The sequence below is a fragment of the Aphelocoma coerulescens genome, chromosome 3 (genome assembly GCF_041296385.1).
Source record: "Aphelocoma coerulescens isolate FSJ_1873_10779 chromosome 3, UR_Acoe_1.0, whole genome shotgun sequence".
NCBI classification, from domain to species: Eukaryota; Metazoa; Chordata; class Aves; order Passeriformes; family Corvidae; genus Aphelocoma; species Aphelocoma coerulescens.
Genome location: NC_091016.1, coordinates 24,976,913 through 24,993,590, shown reverse-complemented (window position 1 = coordinate 24,993,590; position 16,678 = coordinate 24,976,913). Strand labels below are relative to the sequence as shown.

Genomic DNA, 16,678 nt, shown 5'->3' with positions numbered 1-16,678 from the left:
GGAGAGCTAACTAATATCAGCTAATTAAGAAAACTAAGTAATAGTAACCTGGTTGTTATTTTTTGTCAGGTGTAACAAATTAAAGAATTTGGTAAATATGTTCCTAATAAAAATGGAAGAGAATAAAAATCCATGAAAATTAAAATTTAATTTTAAGTTCAAAGATTTGACTATAACTGACATTTTGAAACAAACAAGAAATGAATAAATGCTAGAGGTGATCTCACAGCTGAGTTTTACCCCTCAGCATTAAAACGCATAATAGTAATGATTTCTTCCTGAAGTCTCTGAAAAGTCTCTTCCAGACTTATAATATATTTCTTTAATCTCTTTTAGATTCATGATTTTCCTAACATGACTTTTAGCTTTGTCACAAACACTGTAGCTACACAGTTTTATACAGTTACAGGATTTTTGTTGTAACTCAGGCCTAATTATCGTTAAAGCACTATCCACATATTTCACCTACAATGGAAGAAGTCCATGTGACATGCTGACATGTATCTAGGTATTGTGTGGGAATAAGAAATACCCACTCCCAAAACTTACATCCTCTAAGAGCTGCAATATTCGTTCTTACCTTCATATCATGCAACTAATGCAAATTATATTTTTCTGCACTACCACTGAATTATGTAAAATTAAATGTGAAAAACCTGGTGAACAGGATCCCAAGCTGCAACAATAAAACATTTTTAGAATAATATTTTTGCTTTGGTTCTACATTACTATGCTGAGAAGTATTACTACTTTTATATTTTCAGAGCTATAGATGAAGACAAAGTGATGAAGTACAAAGCTGCTGTCAAGATCCAGCGCTGGTTTCGAGCATGCGTAGTCCGAGCCTATCTGAGGTAGTATATTAAGCCTATCTTAATCCATGTTTCAGCATTGAATTTTTCTTCAAAATTTCTCATGGTATTACTTGATTTTAATAAAGTGGGAGCATTTTGAAAAAAAAAAAGGCAATAACTGCTATCCAGTTTTTCGACAGAATGAAATATATGCTGTGGTACTGTAAGAAATAATTTTTGACTTTCAGAACTGTCTACAATTAAAAAGGCATGATGCCAGAAATTATGGAAATTATCTTCAGAATAGATACACGGTATTGTTTAAGAAATTTTGTTATGACTGGAAGAAAAAAGAAACAACTGTGTGTCCCTTGGATATGCTGTTTCGGAGACTTTTCATATAGAATCATAAAATACCCTCAGTTGGAAGGGCCCACAAGGATCTCCAAAGTCCAGCTCCTGGCCCTGAACAGGACTGTCCCCAAGAGTAGCATCATGTGCCTGAGAGCATTGTCCAAACACTTCTTGAACTCTGTCAGGCTTGGGCTATGACCACGGTCCTGGGGAGCCCGTTCCAGTGCCCAACCACCCTCTGGGTGAAAAACTTTTTCTAATATCCAATGTAAATCTTCCCAACACAGCTTCAGGCCACTCCCTCTGGTCCTGTCACTGGTCACCAGAGAGAAGAGATCAGTGCCTGCCTCTCTGCTTCCGCTCATGAGGAAGTTGTAGACTGCAGTGAAGTCTCTCCTCAGTATCCTTCAGGCTGAACAGACCAAGTGACCTCCGCCGCTCCTCACACAGCTTCCCCTCAAGGCCCTTCACCCTCTTTGTTCTGGGAGATGCTGTATCAGCACTGGACTTGATCTTGGAGGTTTTTCCAACCTTAGTGATTCTATGATTTTATAACATGGATATGAATTTCTTGGAAACTATGGTTGATCCATTGTCTCAAAAAGCCCTCTTCCAGTTTTTATGATCATAAGCCCAACTGGCCAAACTCACGTGCTCAAACTTTCGTATCTTCATAAAACTTAGGGCCATTGAGGGACAGGGATTGTTACATCTTCTAGTTTGACCTGTTGCCTCTTGCAAGTAACTGTACATCATTCAGACCTACTGTATCAAACCTAAGGAATTATTAGCTTAAATGAAATTATCTACTTAATGGCCAATATTTCACTCATAGAATGATAGGCTGCAGTCATTATGGGCACTTAGGGGAAATGTACTTAAGTTGCACCAGAGGAGGTTCAGGTGAGATATTAGAAAAAACAATTTCAATGAAAGAGTGATTAGGCCTTGGAATGAGTTGCCCAGGGAGATAGTAGTGTCACCATCTCCAGAAGAGTTCAAGAGGTGTCTAGATGTGACACTTAGGAATATGATTTAGGGTTGATTATTGTTCTGCTAGATCATCTTGAAGGTTTCTTCCAACCTTGATGATTCTGTAATTCTGTGATTCTCTCTGGCTTACTTAGGAGCACAGGCTCAATGTAGCCAATTCTCAATGTTCTGAGCTACCCAAAGACTTCCTTCACTGAGTGGAGTGCAAGGCTTATAAGTTTGATGTCCATAGTTTGGTGATATAAATGATCTCTTATACATCTTTGTCTAGTCAGTCCCAAAGTAATAACTGTATTATTTGCTGCAAAAATGGTGTGAGACATCAATGATGAAATTTTCAGTAGCAACATATATATATATATTTGTATATAAATACACATATATGAAATAAAAACAAAGTAAATATTTACAATTAAGCTAGGTGTAATTTTATAAAAGCAAAAGGATGTCTAAAAGCAAATATAGTATCTAAAGATTCAAATATCAGTGGGTTTTGTCAAATAGTTAAAAATGGTACAGCTGTGAAAATGTTGCATGCAACATAAAAAAATCTGAACTAGTCAGATTTGTTGGTTAAAACCATGAAAATAAAACAGCCTATTATGCAAATTAAATTTGTAAGGCTTTTTCATTAAACTTTTCTTAAAGTATGCAGGTAAGTTTGCAGTAACCCATGTTTTCCAAAAAATAAAGTATGTATGTATGAATAAGTATATGTATATAATGGTCTATTAGCGTGCATATGTATATGTGTATATGTGTATATATATGTATATGTATACAGTATATTTGTAGTGGTCATCTGTATGATGGATAATACGCTGAATGTTATTTTTATTATTATGAAAAGTTAATTTGTCTGAAGTCTGAAAAAATCATTATTTTGTTAATATATTTCATTTTAGACGTCTGAGCAAAATGGCGACTGTGATACAGAAGTGGTGGAGAGGTTATCTAAGAAGAAAACACTTCAGAGAAATAGTGGAGGTAGAAAAATACTTGTTTGGTTATTTGTAGAATACTATGAAAAATTCATTCACTCATCATGAAATTAAAAAGCCGAAACTTGATCCTTTATACACACAGTCACGCACTTCGCTTTACTGTAATGAAAAGCACCATTAATTTCAGTAAGCCAACTCATAACAGTCAAGTTAAGTCAGTGTTTAAGTGTTTGCAGCTCTGGAGTATTGGTCCCCAAACCAGCAATGAGATCTGCTCATGCAGAAGTCTGCCCACATGATGCTAATTGCAGAATTGAAGCTTTACAAGAGGCTTTTTTTTTTTCTGGCAGAACTTTTAATTTTGAAAATAAAATAAGCCAATGTGTCTACACGTTGCTGTTTTATGTTTTAGTGGTTTAAATTTCTTACTTAATGAACCTTGAAGTATTTGAGGTTTTGCCTTAAGGCACACAACAGATCACGGTCAATCTAATTCCCGTGATGGACCTGAAGAGAGCAAAAGTGTATGATAGCACACAAGCTAAAACCTCTGTTAACATGTTTAGGGGACTAAGAAGAAAATAATTTAACATAAAAAAATCAGATTTTTAGTATGTGATTTACTTCACTAATTTATCAATTTATGTTAATGTTTTACAATACTGTTAGTTATTTATTCTTGATTAATTTTGTTAAGTTGCTGTGTTTAAGTCAAACCAGACAATTCAAGAAGTAAAAAAAAAAAAGTTATAATAAACCATATATTCCAGACCAAAGTTCATACTCCCTACTAAACTATGTTTTCAAGTAGCAGGACTCATGTACCTGAAAGATAATTTATTTGGTCCCCAGGTCTGTCAGTAATCTATGCAAAGATTTCCTCTCTTTGAAATTACTTAAGTGCTAAATTATGAACCATCCTTTCACTCTCTGGTTTTTAATCATCTTCTAAAGCTAATTCTTGAATGCAGAACAGATAGCTGCATGGTTGCATTTGGTTCTATTTTGAAAAAGTAGGAGCTGAATATTGTTCCTGAGTTTAAGGAAGGTTTATTTAATCTAGGAAAGCTTCTGTAGAAGAGAGACATGATAATATATCTTAAAATTTGTTAATGAAAAGAAAGGATCTGTGCAGTCACTGGGACAAGGGAAGGAAGAAATCAACATGATCAAGCGTACTTCCTGTGATCACAAAGCTGAGAGAGCTGACATCATAAACTCCCCTCAGGTTTCCCTTCTCGGATATATTTCTGAAAAGTAAGATAAAAAAGTCTTTAATTAATAAAGCCTTGTGCATATTTAGTTCTTCAAATAGACATAACTGAAAAACTCTTGCCAAATCTGAAGTCTGTGGAACAATGTAGGACAAAAAATTCTGCAGCTTAATACACTCATTCTAAATCAGGTCATGAATTCATCCAGGTTCTGGATTCCAGTACTTATCCAGTGCTAGCCAGGGTTCTAGAGGAAGAGAATCTCATCAGAAAGCTTACAAATTTTACAGCAATCAGCACAGGAAATTATCTTTTTCCCTCAAACACCTCATTTTGTTCTTGCTATCTCTTTGATTGGAGAAGACTAAATAGGACAGTTTGATTGGAAGCCAACCTGAAAACTACACAAGTATCAGATAAAAAGGCATATTCTACTCCCTTTGGACTGCTGTGTATTTTGGGGTGGACTTAAATATAAAGTTTGAGTTAATACCTTATATTTTTTGTTTTACTATCTTTACTAAATTAATGGCTGAATTTGGAATATATAAAAAGCAAAATCTCAGCAGCGTAACATAACTTTCAAGTTAAAGGATCAGATAATGTTTGCAATGAACTCTTGCTAATAAATGTTGTAATGACTCCTGACAATGAAATACGATACATTTGCCATGATAGTTCCTTAAATACACTGGTCACTTTAAAATTTGTCTGCTGATAATGATTAGATTGGTATCTGCTGCCAGCAAACAAGGCAAAGCATATGCACAAAATACCCATGATTGCTTGATAATAAATCATTTTAATGATTATATTCAAAATTGTGAAATGTGAATGGTACTGATGCGGAAAATAACAAAGGCTGAGGCTCATCAGATTGGCTGTCCATATGTGCATCAGCACTAGTATTTCATTTACTTCTCCTCTAGTGCCTCTTCCTTGGATTGCTAAGATACATTGGGTAAAAAACCCCAACACCTATTGATGGCATTTATATGATTAAAGTTATGTGCCTTTCTATTCTAAATATAGGTGGTTTGATATAAGGCTTTGTTTCCTAATTAATCTCAAACTAAAATTAAGAACTACTCTCCTACAGTTTTCTTAATAACTTGTTTGCATTGATTGTGTTGGATTCTGAAAGTTTGCATGACCTGCAGGAAAATGTGAATTTTAGAACCCGGCAAACACCAGAACGTGAAACAAACTGTACATCATTGTTTCTTTGTTACTGTTTTCTCAAAGCCAAGGAATCACTTGTTAAAGCAAGGGGAATTGTAACATTTCATTGCTATGTGAAGTTGGCATGCATGATGGCCACATTTTCAGTTTATTTTGGAATGAGATGCAGTTGAGAAAAGTGAGTATTTTATGTTATATAGCTTGACACCACCCTAAATGATTTAGCTTCAACTCAACAATGAGTTTTAAATAGTTTCAGTCCAATAGGAATTAAGCAAATACTTATTTGTTCTACAAAAAACCCCAAAATACACCACCACCCCATTCCCAGTTTAGACCATGTGTTGCTTCCTTCTCTCAACCTTGATCCCAGTCTCAAACTCAATCAGATTTCTGGTTCTCTTTGAATGTGTCATTTTGTATTAACTCTTTAAAGCAAAAGAAGACACTAATCAGAGCACATTTGTAGATGATCCCCAAGCATGTTTTTAAGTACAAAAGGAGAAAGTAATACAGCAGCTTAAATATAAAAGGCTTTAAATATGTTTGGAAAACCTACACTTAAGGTAAGCTGGTAAGAAGGCCTGTATATAAACATCAGATTTTATGACAAAGACAAAGACATCCTGTCTCAGAAGTAGAGGTGGCACATGGTTGAGATGGAAAAGTAATTCTTTCCAGAGAGTCAACCTGGCCGTATCACCTTTGAATTGGAACTCAGTGAAAAAATGAGAGGCAATCCAATGGGCACAGGCTGAATTTCAGGAAATTCCACTTAAGCATAAGAAAAGAGTCTTCTGGACAAGGGCTGCAGTTCAGGAAAGAATGTTTTGTTTATTAGGAGAGCACGTAAACGTAGACTTGGGTTGAAGCACTAAATTATGACTCTGCTTTTGTGAATAGGGATGAACACATTCTCCATCATTTGTAACAGCAGAACTTTCTAATCAGGATTAGAAAACAGAGGCCAAATCCATTTGCTAAAGAACCTAGATGGTGACACAGCCTTTGGCTTTTGGTGCAAGAATAAAGTTGTATGACAGTTGCATGAGCAATTCTGCATTTGGGAGACTTGTGATCTAGAGCAAGAGTTGAGTAAAAGCAGGAATGTGTAACTTCCTTCTTACTGTGGGTGACTCTCTTAAGTGGTGGCCTGGATTAAGTAAGGCCTGGATTCCTCACACCTTGTTGGGTGTGCAAGATCAGACATTAGTTGCCATTGACTATTTCTGTAAATAGCAGACAAAGTTCTTCAATACTTGGCCAAGCTCAGAGGGAACGTGGTCCCACATTGTCTTTCAGTATTGATGATATAAAGAGCATTAATGATGTTAGGTCTCCAATTTAGGTTCTTCAGTGAAATGGGATGTATTGAGGCCTAAGTGCTCACAGCCTTCAAATATAAGAAGAATAAACGGAAAGGTGTAAATTGTTTAATTTAATCATTGGTGGACAGAAATCTGATGAACATTTTTAAACTTAGGAACTTTCATTAAAATGTATTTTATCTATTTGGTGGTGTGGTAATTCTTATGTTCCCTTCCAAAGAAAGAAAAGATGAGTTGCAGAACAAAATTTTATCAATTAAATCAAACAGTTTAGGAATATGCTTGAGTCAGGCAACCATTATGTCAATCCATTATTAGCCATCTACAATTAGTATAGCTCAGTAAATATTTATGGAGACTAAAGGGGAGAGAATCATATAGACATACGTATATACATATATGTATATATGTATGTATATGTATACACATCCACACGTACACGTGGAACTTCTTTGAACTTTACTGCAATTTTCTTTCACATAAGTAATATCTTTTGTACTGTTTCCATTATTAGTAGATTGGTATGATATTAAAGTGAGCATTTAAAATGCACCTTAATTAAACTGCAGGAATTATGCCTTGCTTAATGTAATGAAGAAAGAGAATTTAAAATGAAGTAGCATCATTGTGTTCATTTGTAAATAACATATTGCAGCCAACTGTTTCTTAATTGCCCAGACTGTTGATAAATAATCCAGTCCTGCTGCTCTCCACAGACAATTTGCTTTGGATCAGACTAGGCAATTCAAATAACACTAATTACAGTGAAACCCTTTTATAGTGAATTCCTGTTTGTCATGGGGGAGAAAATCACTATATCAGGGGAAAGCACTTTTGCCTTTGATTTGTGTCTAAAACATGAGAAACACATAAAAGCTGCATGTTGTGCTAAATAAAGGACATACTCTTGCATTCAAAGTACTTATATTTTACTTTTTATGATACAATTGTGAATTATGTTCATTTTGCATTTGTAATTAGAGGGCGGAACAGATGTGAAAGCTTAGTTTAAAGTGATGTATCCATTAAAATAACCTATGCTGCCAAGTGATTGCTTAGTATAATAGGGGATTCGTTCACTATGAGAGGAATTCTACTTTATTGGAAGGAAACCAGGACTTCAGGAAATGTTTTCTATATCAGGGGATTCACTGTAACATGGTATCATTGTATTTATGATTTTATGATGTTAAAATGAATATTAAATGAAACAAAATTCCCAACGATTACTCGGGAGGCAGCTAAGTACATAACATTTAGTACAGATGGTTGGAAGGCACAATTTTGCTCCATCACTGCATCCATATCCTTGAACGATTTCGACTGAAGACAGCATTTCTCTGAATTTTTCATTAAACCAGACGTCTTGAAATATGAATTCCTTTTATGTTTCTGTGAGTTTTGGCTAAAAGAACCCCAGTGAATAAATCATACAATACTACATGTCACCAGCACTTGTGAATATTTCTGCTTTGTTATTCTACTCTCAGTAGAGCACCATTGATTATCAAACTCAGCGGAGAGCATTTTATGATCATATATCTCCATTAGCTCCTAGTTTGACTACCATAGATTTTTCTGGTTAAGGCTGCATTATGTATTAGGAAGCCTATCTCTTCAATACAAAGTTTGATTTTATTCTCTCTAAGCCTAGAACTCTTATTATGTATTATGTATAAAGATTCTTATCTTTTATATGTAAAAGTAGCAGCACTGCCTTTGTGTAACTGAAATATATGCCATCATTTTTTTTCTTGATTCACAGAGAGCATATTTTATTAAGAAGCTGAATTTCTACAATCAAATGGCTGTCAGGGTAAATATTTCTTCACTTGTTAAACAAATGAAAAGTCAATTGTGCTCCGAATTTGCTTTTAATAAAATGAGCAAAGCAGAATAATATACACTTGATTGATATGCTGATGGCAACAGCAGGAAATAGTACATAGTTAAAAATTAAAGTTACACTGAGTAGTCAGGGTGGTATTTGAAAACTGTAGCTGAATTTAAGGTACCTGAATGTGTCTTACACCGTTTAAATGTTCATTGGACCTGATCATATATGATACTGATAAAACCCACAAACATTCTATCTGCCAGTGTTCTTACAAATATAGACATATATTTACAGTTCTGACAAACCACAGGGTTTTTAAGCTTGTTTATGTGGCTGTGCTTTTTCTCTTGCTGGTACATGACAGTTGATGTATTAGATCTCAGGAGTTAGGACAGAACAATTTCATTGCTTAAACATACAGGTAGAAGTGAACTGATCTCATTGATGATGATATTATGAGTGAATTTTGCTAGATGAAGAAGAATATAAACAGACCTTGAACTTCAATGAATCTGCAGCAAATGAAGTTTGTTGTGGGTGAAACTGCAAAACATATTTAACTAGAAACTAGCTTTTCTTTTTCCTGAACTTTGAAACTGCACTTGAATAAATATGTGAAAAAAATATGGGAAGAACATAAAATAATTTTTGGGATTAAGTCTTTTTATGTTACTTGTTTCTTTCATTTTGTGATATAAAACTCCTTTACTTTAGAGGCCTATATCTTTTTAGGCCAGGCACCTTACCTTTTGAATTCTACCAAATGTAGGAATATGATGACAAAGGAAATTAACCCAGGGAAACTCCTGTAGGGTAAGAAGATTCTCAGAATAGATTTTAATTTTGTGGCCTCTCTGGGTCCAGAATAAGTCAGTCAAGAGATCTGTACTCATCAAGTGTTTTGCTTAGTTCTGGTTCTCTCAAAGGCGCAAAGTAGACTCTTACATTTGGTGCATGCTAGAGAACTGAAGGTGTATAACAGCAGTTTAATACCTCACAAATGTACCTTTTTGTTGTTGTTATAGTTCATTTCTTACTTAGCTAGTTTGAAAGTATTCCACAGTGGATAAGTGCTGTTTACTCATGCAGCTGAGATCAGTGAGAAAACATAAGATGTTAGCCAGCTCTTAAAAGTTGTCTCTGTACCTTCAGAAGACATTTGATGACCAAATTTCAGAGGTAATTATGTATTCTAGTCAAATGGAGTTTTGCATTTGGTCTTTCATTTTTAAGAGAAATTGAATGTGTTCCCATTCATTTGTAATGGAAATATAATGATGAATCATTAGGTGATATAAATCTTCAAAGTACCATTTTTTCAGTCATGTCCTTTTCTTTAATGGAAATTTAAATCAGTAGAAAACAATAGAACAGACCTTTATTTAGTTGCAAATGTCAGAATCTGGTTCTCCTCTGTCTAAATCTTGTGCAGCCATATCTGCAGAGCAGACTTAAAATGCAACCAATATGAAACACTGACTGCTTTGGGGTTTTTTTCTGTTATGTGTTTCTTGAAGAACTAACCAAGGTCCAGGACAATAGCAAATCAGGCCTGTTGAGTTTCTGCATAGATGATGTGTGCTCAGACTTTAGGCTTCCTAAGCCAACAGTGCCTTTTATTTACACATCATGAGTTTGATTCATGATTAATATAGCTCAGTGTTCTAAAAATATAACAATAACTGTGTATGTTTCTCTATTTAACCACTTAGTTTTGTCTCATAGTATTATTAAATATTTATTTCAGTTTCTAGTCACTCCTTAGAAAGGCAGTTTCAATTCTGGCATTTGAAGTATCATTGAGGGCAAACACATGCTCATAGTTTTGAAGCCTTAGACGTATCTTGTCTTTCTGGATTGCATTTGGTTGTAATAAGAGCTATCAGTTTTACCTTCTAAAATTAAATCAGATATCTTGTTTTAATCAGTTTCAGTTTCGAGGCAAAAAATGATTCTCTCTCTTAAAAGATTTAAGGTTGCTGCAAATTTTCAGCAACAAACGTAATCCTATGGCAAAAAAAAAATTCCACGAGCAGATGGCTTTTGATATATCAAGGTTTTGCCATTTGTTTTAGTGCTTAAAATAAACATTATTTATAAGACCACTTACATTTTGATGTTACTTAATGAGGAATATGCATCATTGATTTGACTAGCTTAAGAGGTCATTTAGAACTTGCCCGTTAACAAGCTGTAATCTGCTGAGCACACAATGACTTTGTTTAAAATTATCTGTTCAGTGCTGATCAATGACAATAATTGTTTTGTACCAATCACTGTTGAAACTTGCTAATTACTTTGAAGGGCATACACACACTTGTCTCTTTTTTTTCAAGAATTTTTTAAACATTCACCTTGGAATTAAATAGGAATGCAGTCGTAACATTATACTTCTTTATAAAAGCAAACATTTAGAACTTTCTCATTGAAAATATGAGCATCATCAGAAGCTTTGTGGAAAATGGTCTTTCCTACAAAGATTAATCTTCAGTTTTGGCGTCTCTGACATACAGTATTAGGGAAACAGAAATCAGGCATAAAATAATCTAGGAGACAATGCAGTTTTTCTTACTTATGTTTCATTCAGTTGAAATCGGTGAGTTCATTCTGAACAGAAAGTGGTGTAAATAAAGGTAGAGTGCAGCATTTAATTGGTACACTGAGCCCATTGGAGGTAATTATAGCTTTATACAATTTGAGCCTTTTGTCTTTCAGTTTGAGTTTTGATCCTTTAACCCAGAAATATCCTGTTCTGCATTTATAACTGTGAGGTGAAGACTGTCAGAAAGAGTTTCAAAGGGACCATAATCCTGCATTAATGAGCACATGGCTATATGGGAGCCAACTTGCTCTTGTTGGGAAATTTTGAAGCCAAACAGAAAAACAAAGCTAAGATCCTTATTCACATGCAAAGGATTTTTGCTTAATCCTAGATCTCTGAAGGCATACTCATTCTTTGCTCTTTCTCTCTTCCTTTTTAACCCAATAAGCTTGTGTATGAGAAAGTAGTGTTGCAAAGAATATGAAATTTACTACTACCTAGTGCAAAGCAGCATATCTAGAACCTTTCTTGTTCCCAGAACTATTATTTGTTCATATTATAACAACATCTAGAGGTCCAAACCCCTTTCACTCATTCAAAAAAAATGAAAAAAGGAAAATACCAATTTTTGAAATTAGGTTTGAGTCTTATTTGGGGAGGGAGGAAAATACATGCTGATGCACAAAGGGGAAATAGAAGAATATATTAACAATGGAAGATTATGTCCTCTTATTCCTAATGACTAACACATATCTCAAAGAATTACTGGAAGCTTTTCTGTGATTCTTATTCTCTTGTTAAATCTTACATAAAAAGACAATCATAACCTGTACCACAGTGTCATCAATTGAAGCCAAATGTTGGTTCTTACTTTGAAGAGTAGTGTTTGGGGGTTTGTGAATGCAAAATGATACCAAAGTATGAAATATTCAGCCCTGCTTTAGTTGGTCTCCTTTTAGATGGCTCCAGTAAAAGTCTGGAGGTGGAAAAATTGCAATAACTTTTCTCAGTTGTCACAGTGCTACAGAATTGGGCTGCACTGGAACTGGTAGGAGTAGAGAGAATTTTGCCTGTTACTGAAGAGCACTCCCAAGACTTGATGATAAAGATTCTGAAGTTACTGAGTACAAAGGTTACTGATAATATGGGCAATGGGCAGCTTTTTTTTCTTTGCCTTCTTCCCAAATCAAACACAAAAACCATGACATTCTTTCCCCCCCTGCCCCATTTTTTTAAAAAAAAGAGCTTATTTAGAAAGAGGTAGGCTAAGAAAAAAAACCCAATAGCACAAACACATGGATTTCACTCCACTTAAAAAGTCGTCCCTTGGTTCTGGATAGAGAAAGGTTGATGTAAAGGAAAAAAAAAGAATAATGTTCCTTATAGATACACTGAAGTGTTTAAGTTCTTGAAAAGTCGGGTAGCTAGGGGCCCATAGGCAAAGGAGATCTCTTAGCACCTTGCAACACTTTTCTCTTCTATGCATTTAGTGAAGGGGAATAGCTTCTCATTTGGAGTTGCTCCTGGATAGCAAAACCTCCAACTTCTTACTTTTTAAATGTAGATTCTGCCTTCCAGCAGTTATGTCTTTTAAGATTTCAAAGCTGTAAAGGTCAAAGAGATGGATGTTGGAGCAAATGAAGCTACTGCAGAGTGGAAAATAGAAATTGGGAGTTTAACTTAGAAAAATATTGAGGAAAGAAGGAGACAAAATGCAACAAAGGAAGTAAAGAATATTTTGCAAGAAAATTAATAAGTTCAAGGATGGAAGAATTTAAAGATGGAGGAACTAGACACTGAGAAGAGAGGAAAAGATGGTTACTGTGTTTTTCAGATGCAGAGATCTAGAGTACACTGACCTCTTATGGCAAAGAAAATCGGGAGCAAGAGCAGCCCTCAGCACGACTGAATAGAGCAAGTTACATCTTCCACCTGTACATGTCATGGCATAGGGATAAACATAACTCACCAAATGGCAGTCCTGATAGCTTTTTACCTAATTACAGAATCACAGAATTACAGAACCATTTAGGTTGTGAAAGGCCTCTAAAGTCATTGAGTCCAACCTTTGACTGATCAACACCTTGTCAGCTAGACCATGGCACTAAGTGCCATGTTCATTTGTTTCTTGAATACCTTTGGGGATGTGACTCCACCATGTCCCTGGCAGCCCATTCCAATGCTTAATTGTCCATTCTTAATGCTTGCTTTCCCATGCCACAAAGCAGATATCTGGTAAACAGGTAATGATTTCAGAAACATCATGATTAGAATTTTCAAGTATCAGAGAGCTGAAATCAGTTCTTGGGAAAAGTTGGGAAGAGTAAGTATTTTTTTTCCTCCTCTTTTACTTTTTTCTTTCTTTTTTTTTTCCAATGGATGCTTTTCAAAATGCACCAAAATATTAATCATTTTTGGTGAAGGATGCTACCTAATTTCTATTTGTAGTATGACTTTATAACTAGCTACAGATAAAGAGCTTTTCTTCTCCAGGTTAGGCTTTCCCTTTTATGCAAGAGAATAGTATTTTGTGAGAAGATTGAACTAATGTGGGACAAATAGACATGAATCATTTTGCATTGGAGGTGAAAGAACTGCAATTTGTAAATGAAGTTTCCAGAAACTCTGATTCGTTGACTGGGAAGGCTTTTATTCAGTTTACACCTTTGCAGAACATAAAGGTGAAAGTGTAGCAGGAGATGTTGGTGAGGTGGTGACTCAGTGCTACAATGTGTTACATCCTGCCCTAATTTTCTTCATTGAAACTTATTGGTGCTTCTGCCAGGTATCACTTCTAAGGAAAGAGGTACGTGGGATTTACTACATATATTTGATATGCATGCAAACTTCTGATTTGAAATATACTAAGCAAATATTTATTTCCTCCAGATCCAGAAAACGTGGCGAGGCTATTATGTTCGGAAGTATAACCATAATTTTTATGCACTGAAGAAATACCTGAAGGCTGTTTCTGTGAATAACGAGCTTGTCAGGTAAAGATAAAAGCTCTATGTGGTAAAGCATTCATTTCCTCTTCTTTTATTTCTAAAAAGTTTGTGGCACTAATTAAACTATTTCTTTGAGTGTAGGCTCCCCTCCATTATCAAATATATATCTATCAGTCATCATTGTCTTTATTCTATGCCTATTCATGTTGCATCACATTCTATTCTCATTTACACTGTTATGAATTCAGAATAATTTCTTTGAATTAATTAGGTGTGCTCTGGGTTTGTACTAGTTTAATAAAAATGGATTTGGCTCTTCACCTATGCTGAGAACTCATGGGTTATTATGCCCTAAATAGGGTTTGTTGAACTAGATTTTTTTTGCCCAGTATACACAAGCTAACAAAAAATTTCTTTTCGTAATTTATTTCGAATATGGATTATTGACAATGAATGCAAGGGCAGATTTGGATTTAAGTTTCATGCATGAGCCATACTAGGAATATTAATTAGGAAAGATACTGGTATGAGTGGATACAGTGAAGCAGATTTTTTTCATAGTTACAGGAGAGAACAGAGTAGCCTGTCAGATTTCTGTCTAGAACGGTTGTTGCTGTATGTTCTTACTCTATTTCTCCAATCCATCCATTGTCTTTCCCTGTACTTAAGCTGAAACCTCTCTAAAATAAAGGTAATTATTTTCCTCTGGTGGATTTGATATCCTGATCCATGACCATTACTCAGATAACAGTGGAAACAAACAGCCAAAATGCTGGGTGATGATGCTCGTTACTCTCTCATTGTAAATGAAAGCTGTTGGACAAAATCCATGCAGTGTTTGCAGTTCAGAACATCTGGGACAAATCTTTGCTTTCTCAATCAGAGAAATATAAGGGAATCTAGTAAACCCATATTTCTGGAAATCTTGTCTAAATCACATGGCAAAGACTGTTACATAAAGCAGTGTATGCAACTTTTGTATGAAAAAACATAGGATTATCTAACTTCTTTGTATGCTGGTTATTAATGATATTATTCTTCCATAGCACAGCTGATGCTACGTCCTCTTTGTCATAACATTATTTCTTGTGCACTGCATTGTTACCTATAATGAATCATATTGATAGTCATCTTCCTCTGATCACTCATTATTATTCATTTAAGTGTACTCTATGCAGAAAGTTAGCTCACAACTCAGCGAAAATAGACTTAAAAATTCTGTTATATCTTCAATGGTATCTTCTTGATCTGAAATCCTTGAAATATGCTCTCTTCTTGAAAATGTAGAATCCTAGGAAGACTAGACTAAATCTTGGAAAATAAGAGAAGCCATAACTTCCTGGTTTAAAATCCATATAACTGAATAAACTGCAAAAACAACCTGCTTCTCTGTTCATAATAATTTTATCACTCATCTCCATTCCCTGCCTAAACCTGGACCATGGCTCATAAGTTGTTACTTAGATTGACCTTTGCTGTGTGCCAACAGAACAAGGTAGCAGGTGGTGTTCCTGCTGCACTCTGAGCATGGACTGGCTGGAGCTTTGTATTTTATTTCCCCACACCCACAATACATCTCTGCTGGATATACCTAACTTTGCAGGACTAAAAAAATATTTGGTTTTCAGTGCTTTTACATGTTGATCAAATTCCCTAGTACTTAGTTTAGGTTATTAAAAACCGTAAAGCCTATGGGCTGCATAGGTGTTTTAACCAAGAAATGCTTCTGTGTTCTTTAACAGGTGAGTAGTAGGACTCCAGGTACATCACAATGTTTCAGAGCTGGTCTGTGTGAGCTCTTAACTGGCAACTGATATATTGATAGTTTGCTAATTTGAGTTCTGTCTTCCAGAGTTGATGTAATACTTGTCTTTTAGGTGAAAAAAATCCATCTTTTTGGTTAAAAAAAAGTTAAAAATTAATTTTTGCTTTAATTTGGACAAAGGGATTTTATTCTTTCAGTTTTAAAAATGCATCAGTTCCCAAGTGCAATCAAGGATCGCTGCAGTAATCCCTTTACTGGGGTACATTTGAAAACTAATATGTATATCACCTTCAACATTCTTCTTATGAAATCTAACAGATGTTTAGTGAAGATTAGGTGTAGGCCCTCAGCCAAACAGATTTTTCCTGTCATTGGGCTAAGTTGCTGCCAACTACTTTGGCCCCAAGGTGGCCCACTGTGTTTCTTATGTGGAATATTTAGCCAGGTGGAAGAAAGATTCTCCTCATATTTTCATCAGCCATCACATTGGCTCTGGACAAGTATAACCTCACTGTTCGTAAATATTTTTGCATATAAAAATTGTTGCAACTGTGCACTGTAAAAAACACAAGGAATTGTCAGAAGTAGAATGAATGCATTTGTGAAGCAGCTGGGTTTTATTAAAACATCAACATTATGGAAGCTTACTTGTCGATGGACAGAGAGACTGATATACTTGTGCACTCAGGTTAGACTGCCTTTGAGTGTTTCACATCTCTAGAACACCATAAAGCAGCACAACATGGGACGTGAAATAATGCACTTTTCTTATTTGTC

At 35.1% G+C, this 16,678-nt stretch overlaps 1 protein-coding gene across 2 annotated transcripts in view; it reads left to right on the top strand.

Moving 5' to 3' along the window:
* SPATA17 (spermatogenesis associated 17) overlaps positions 1 to 16,678 on the top strand; it is a 95,690-nt gene that overhangs the window by 3,212 nt on the left and 75,800 nt on the right. For both annotated transcript variants that reach the window (XM_069009518.1, XM_069009520.1), the window contains exons 2-5: positions 765 to 854; positions 3,047 to 3,128; positions 8,575 to 8,625; positions 14,078 to 14,181. In XM_069009518.1, coding sequence (XP_068865619.1) covers positions 765 to 854; positions 3,047 to 3,128; positions 8,575 to 8,625; positions 14,078 to 14,181 — 327 coding nt within the window. The remainder of the gene's footprint in view (positions 1 to 764; positions 855 to 3,046; positions 3,129 to 8,574; positions 8,626 to 14,077; positions 14,182 to 16,678) is intronic.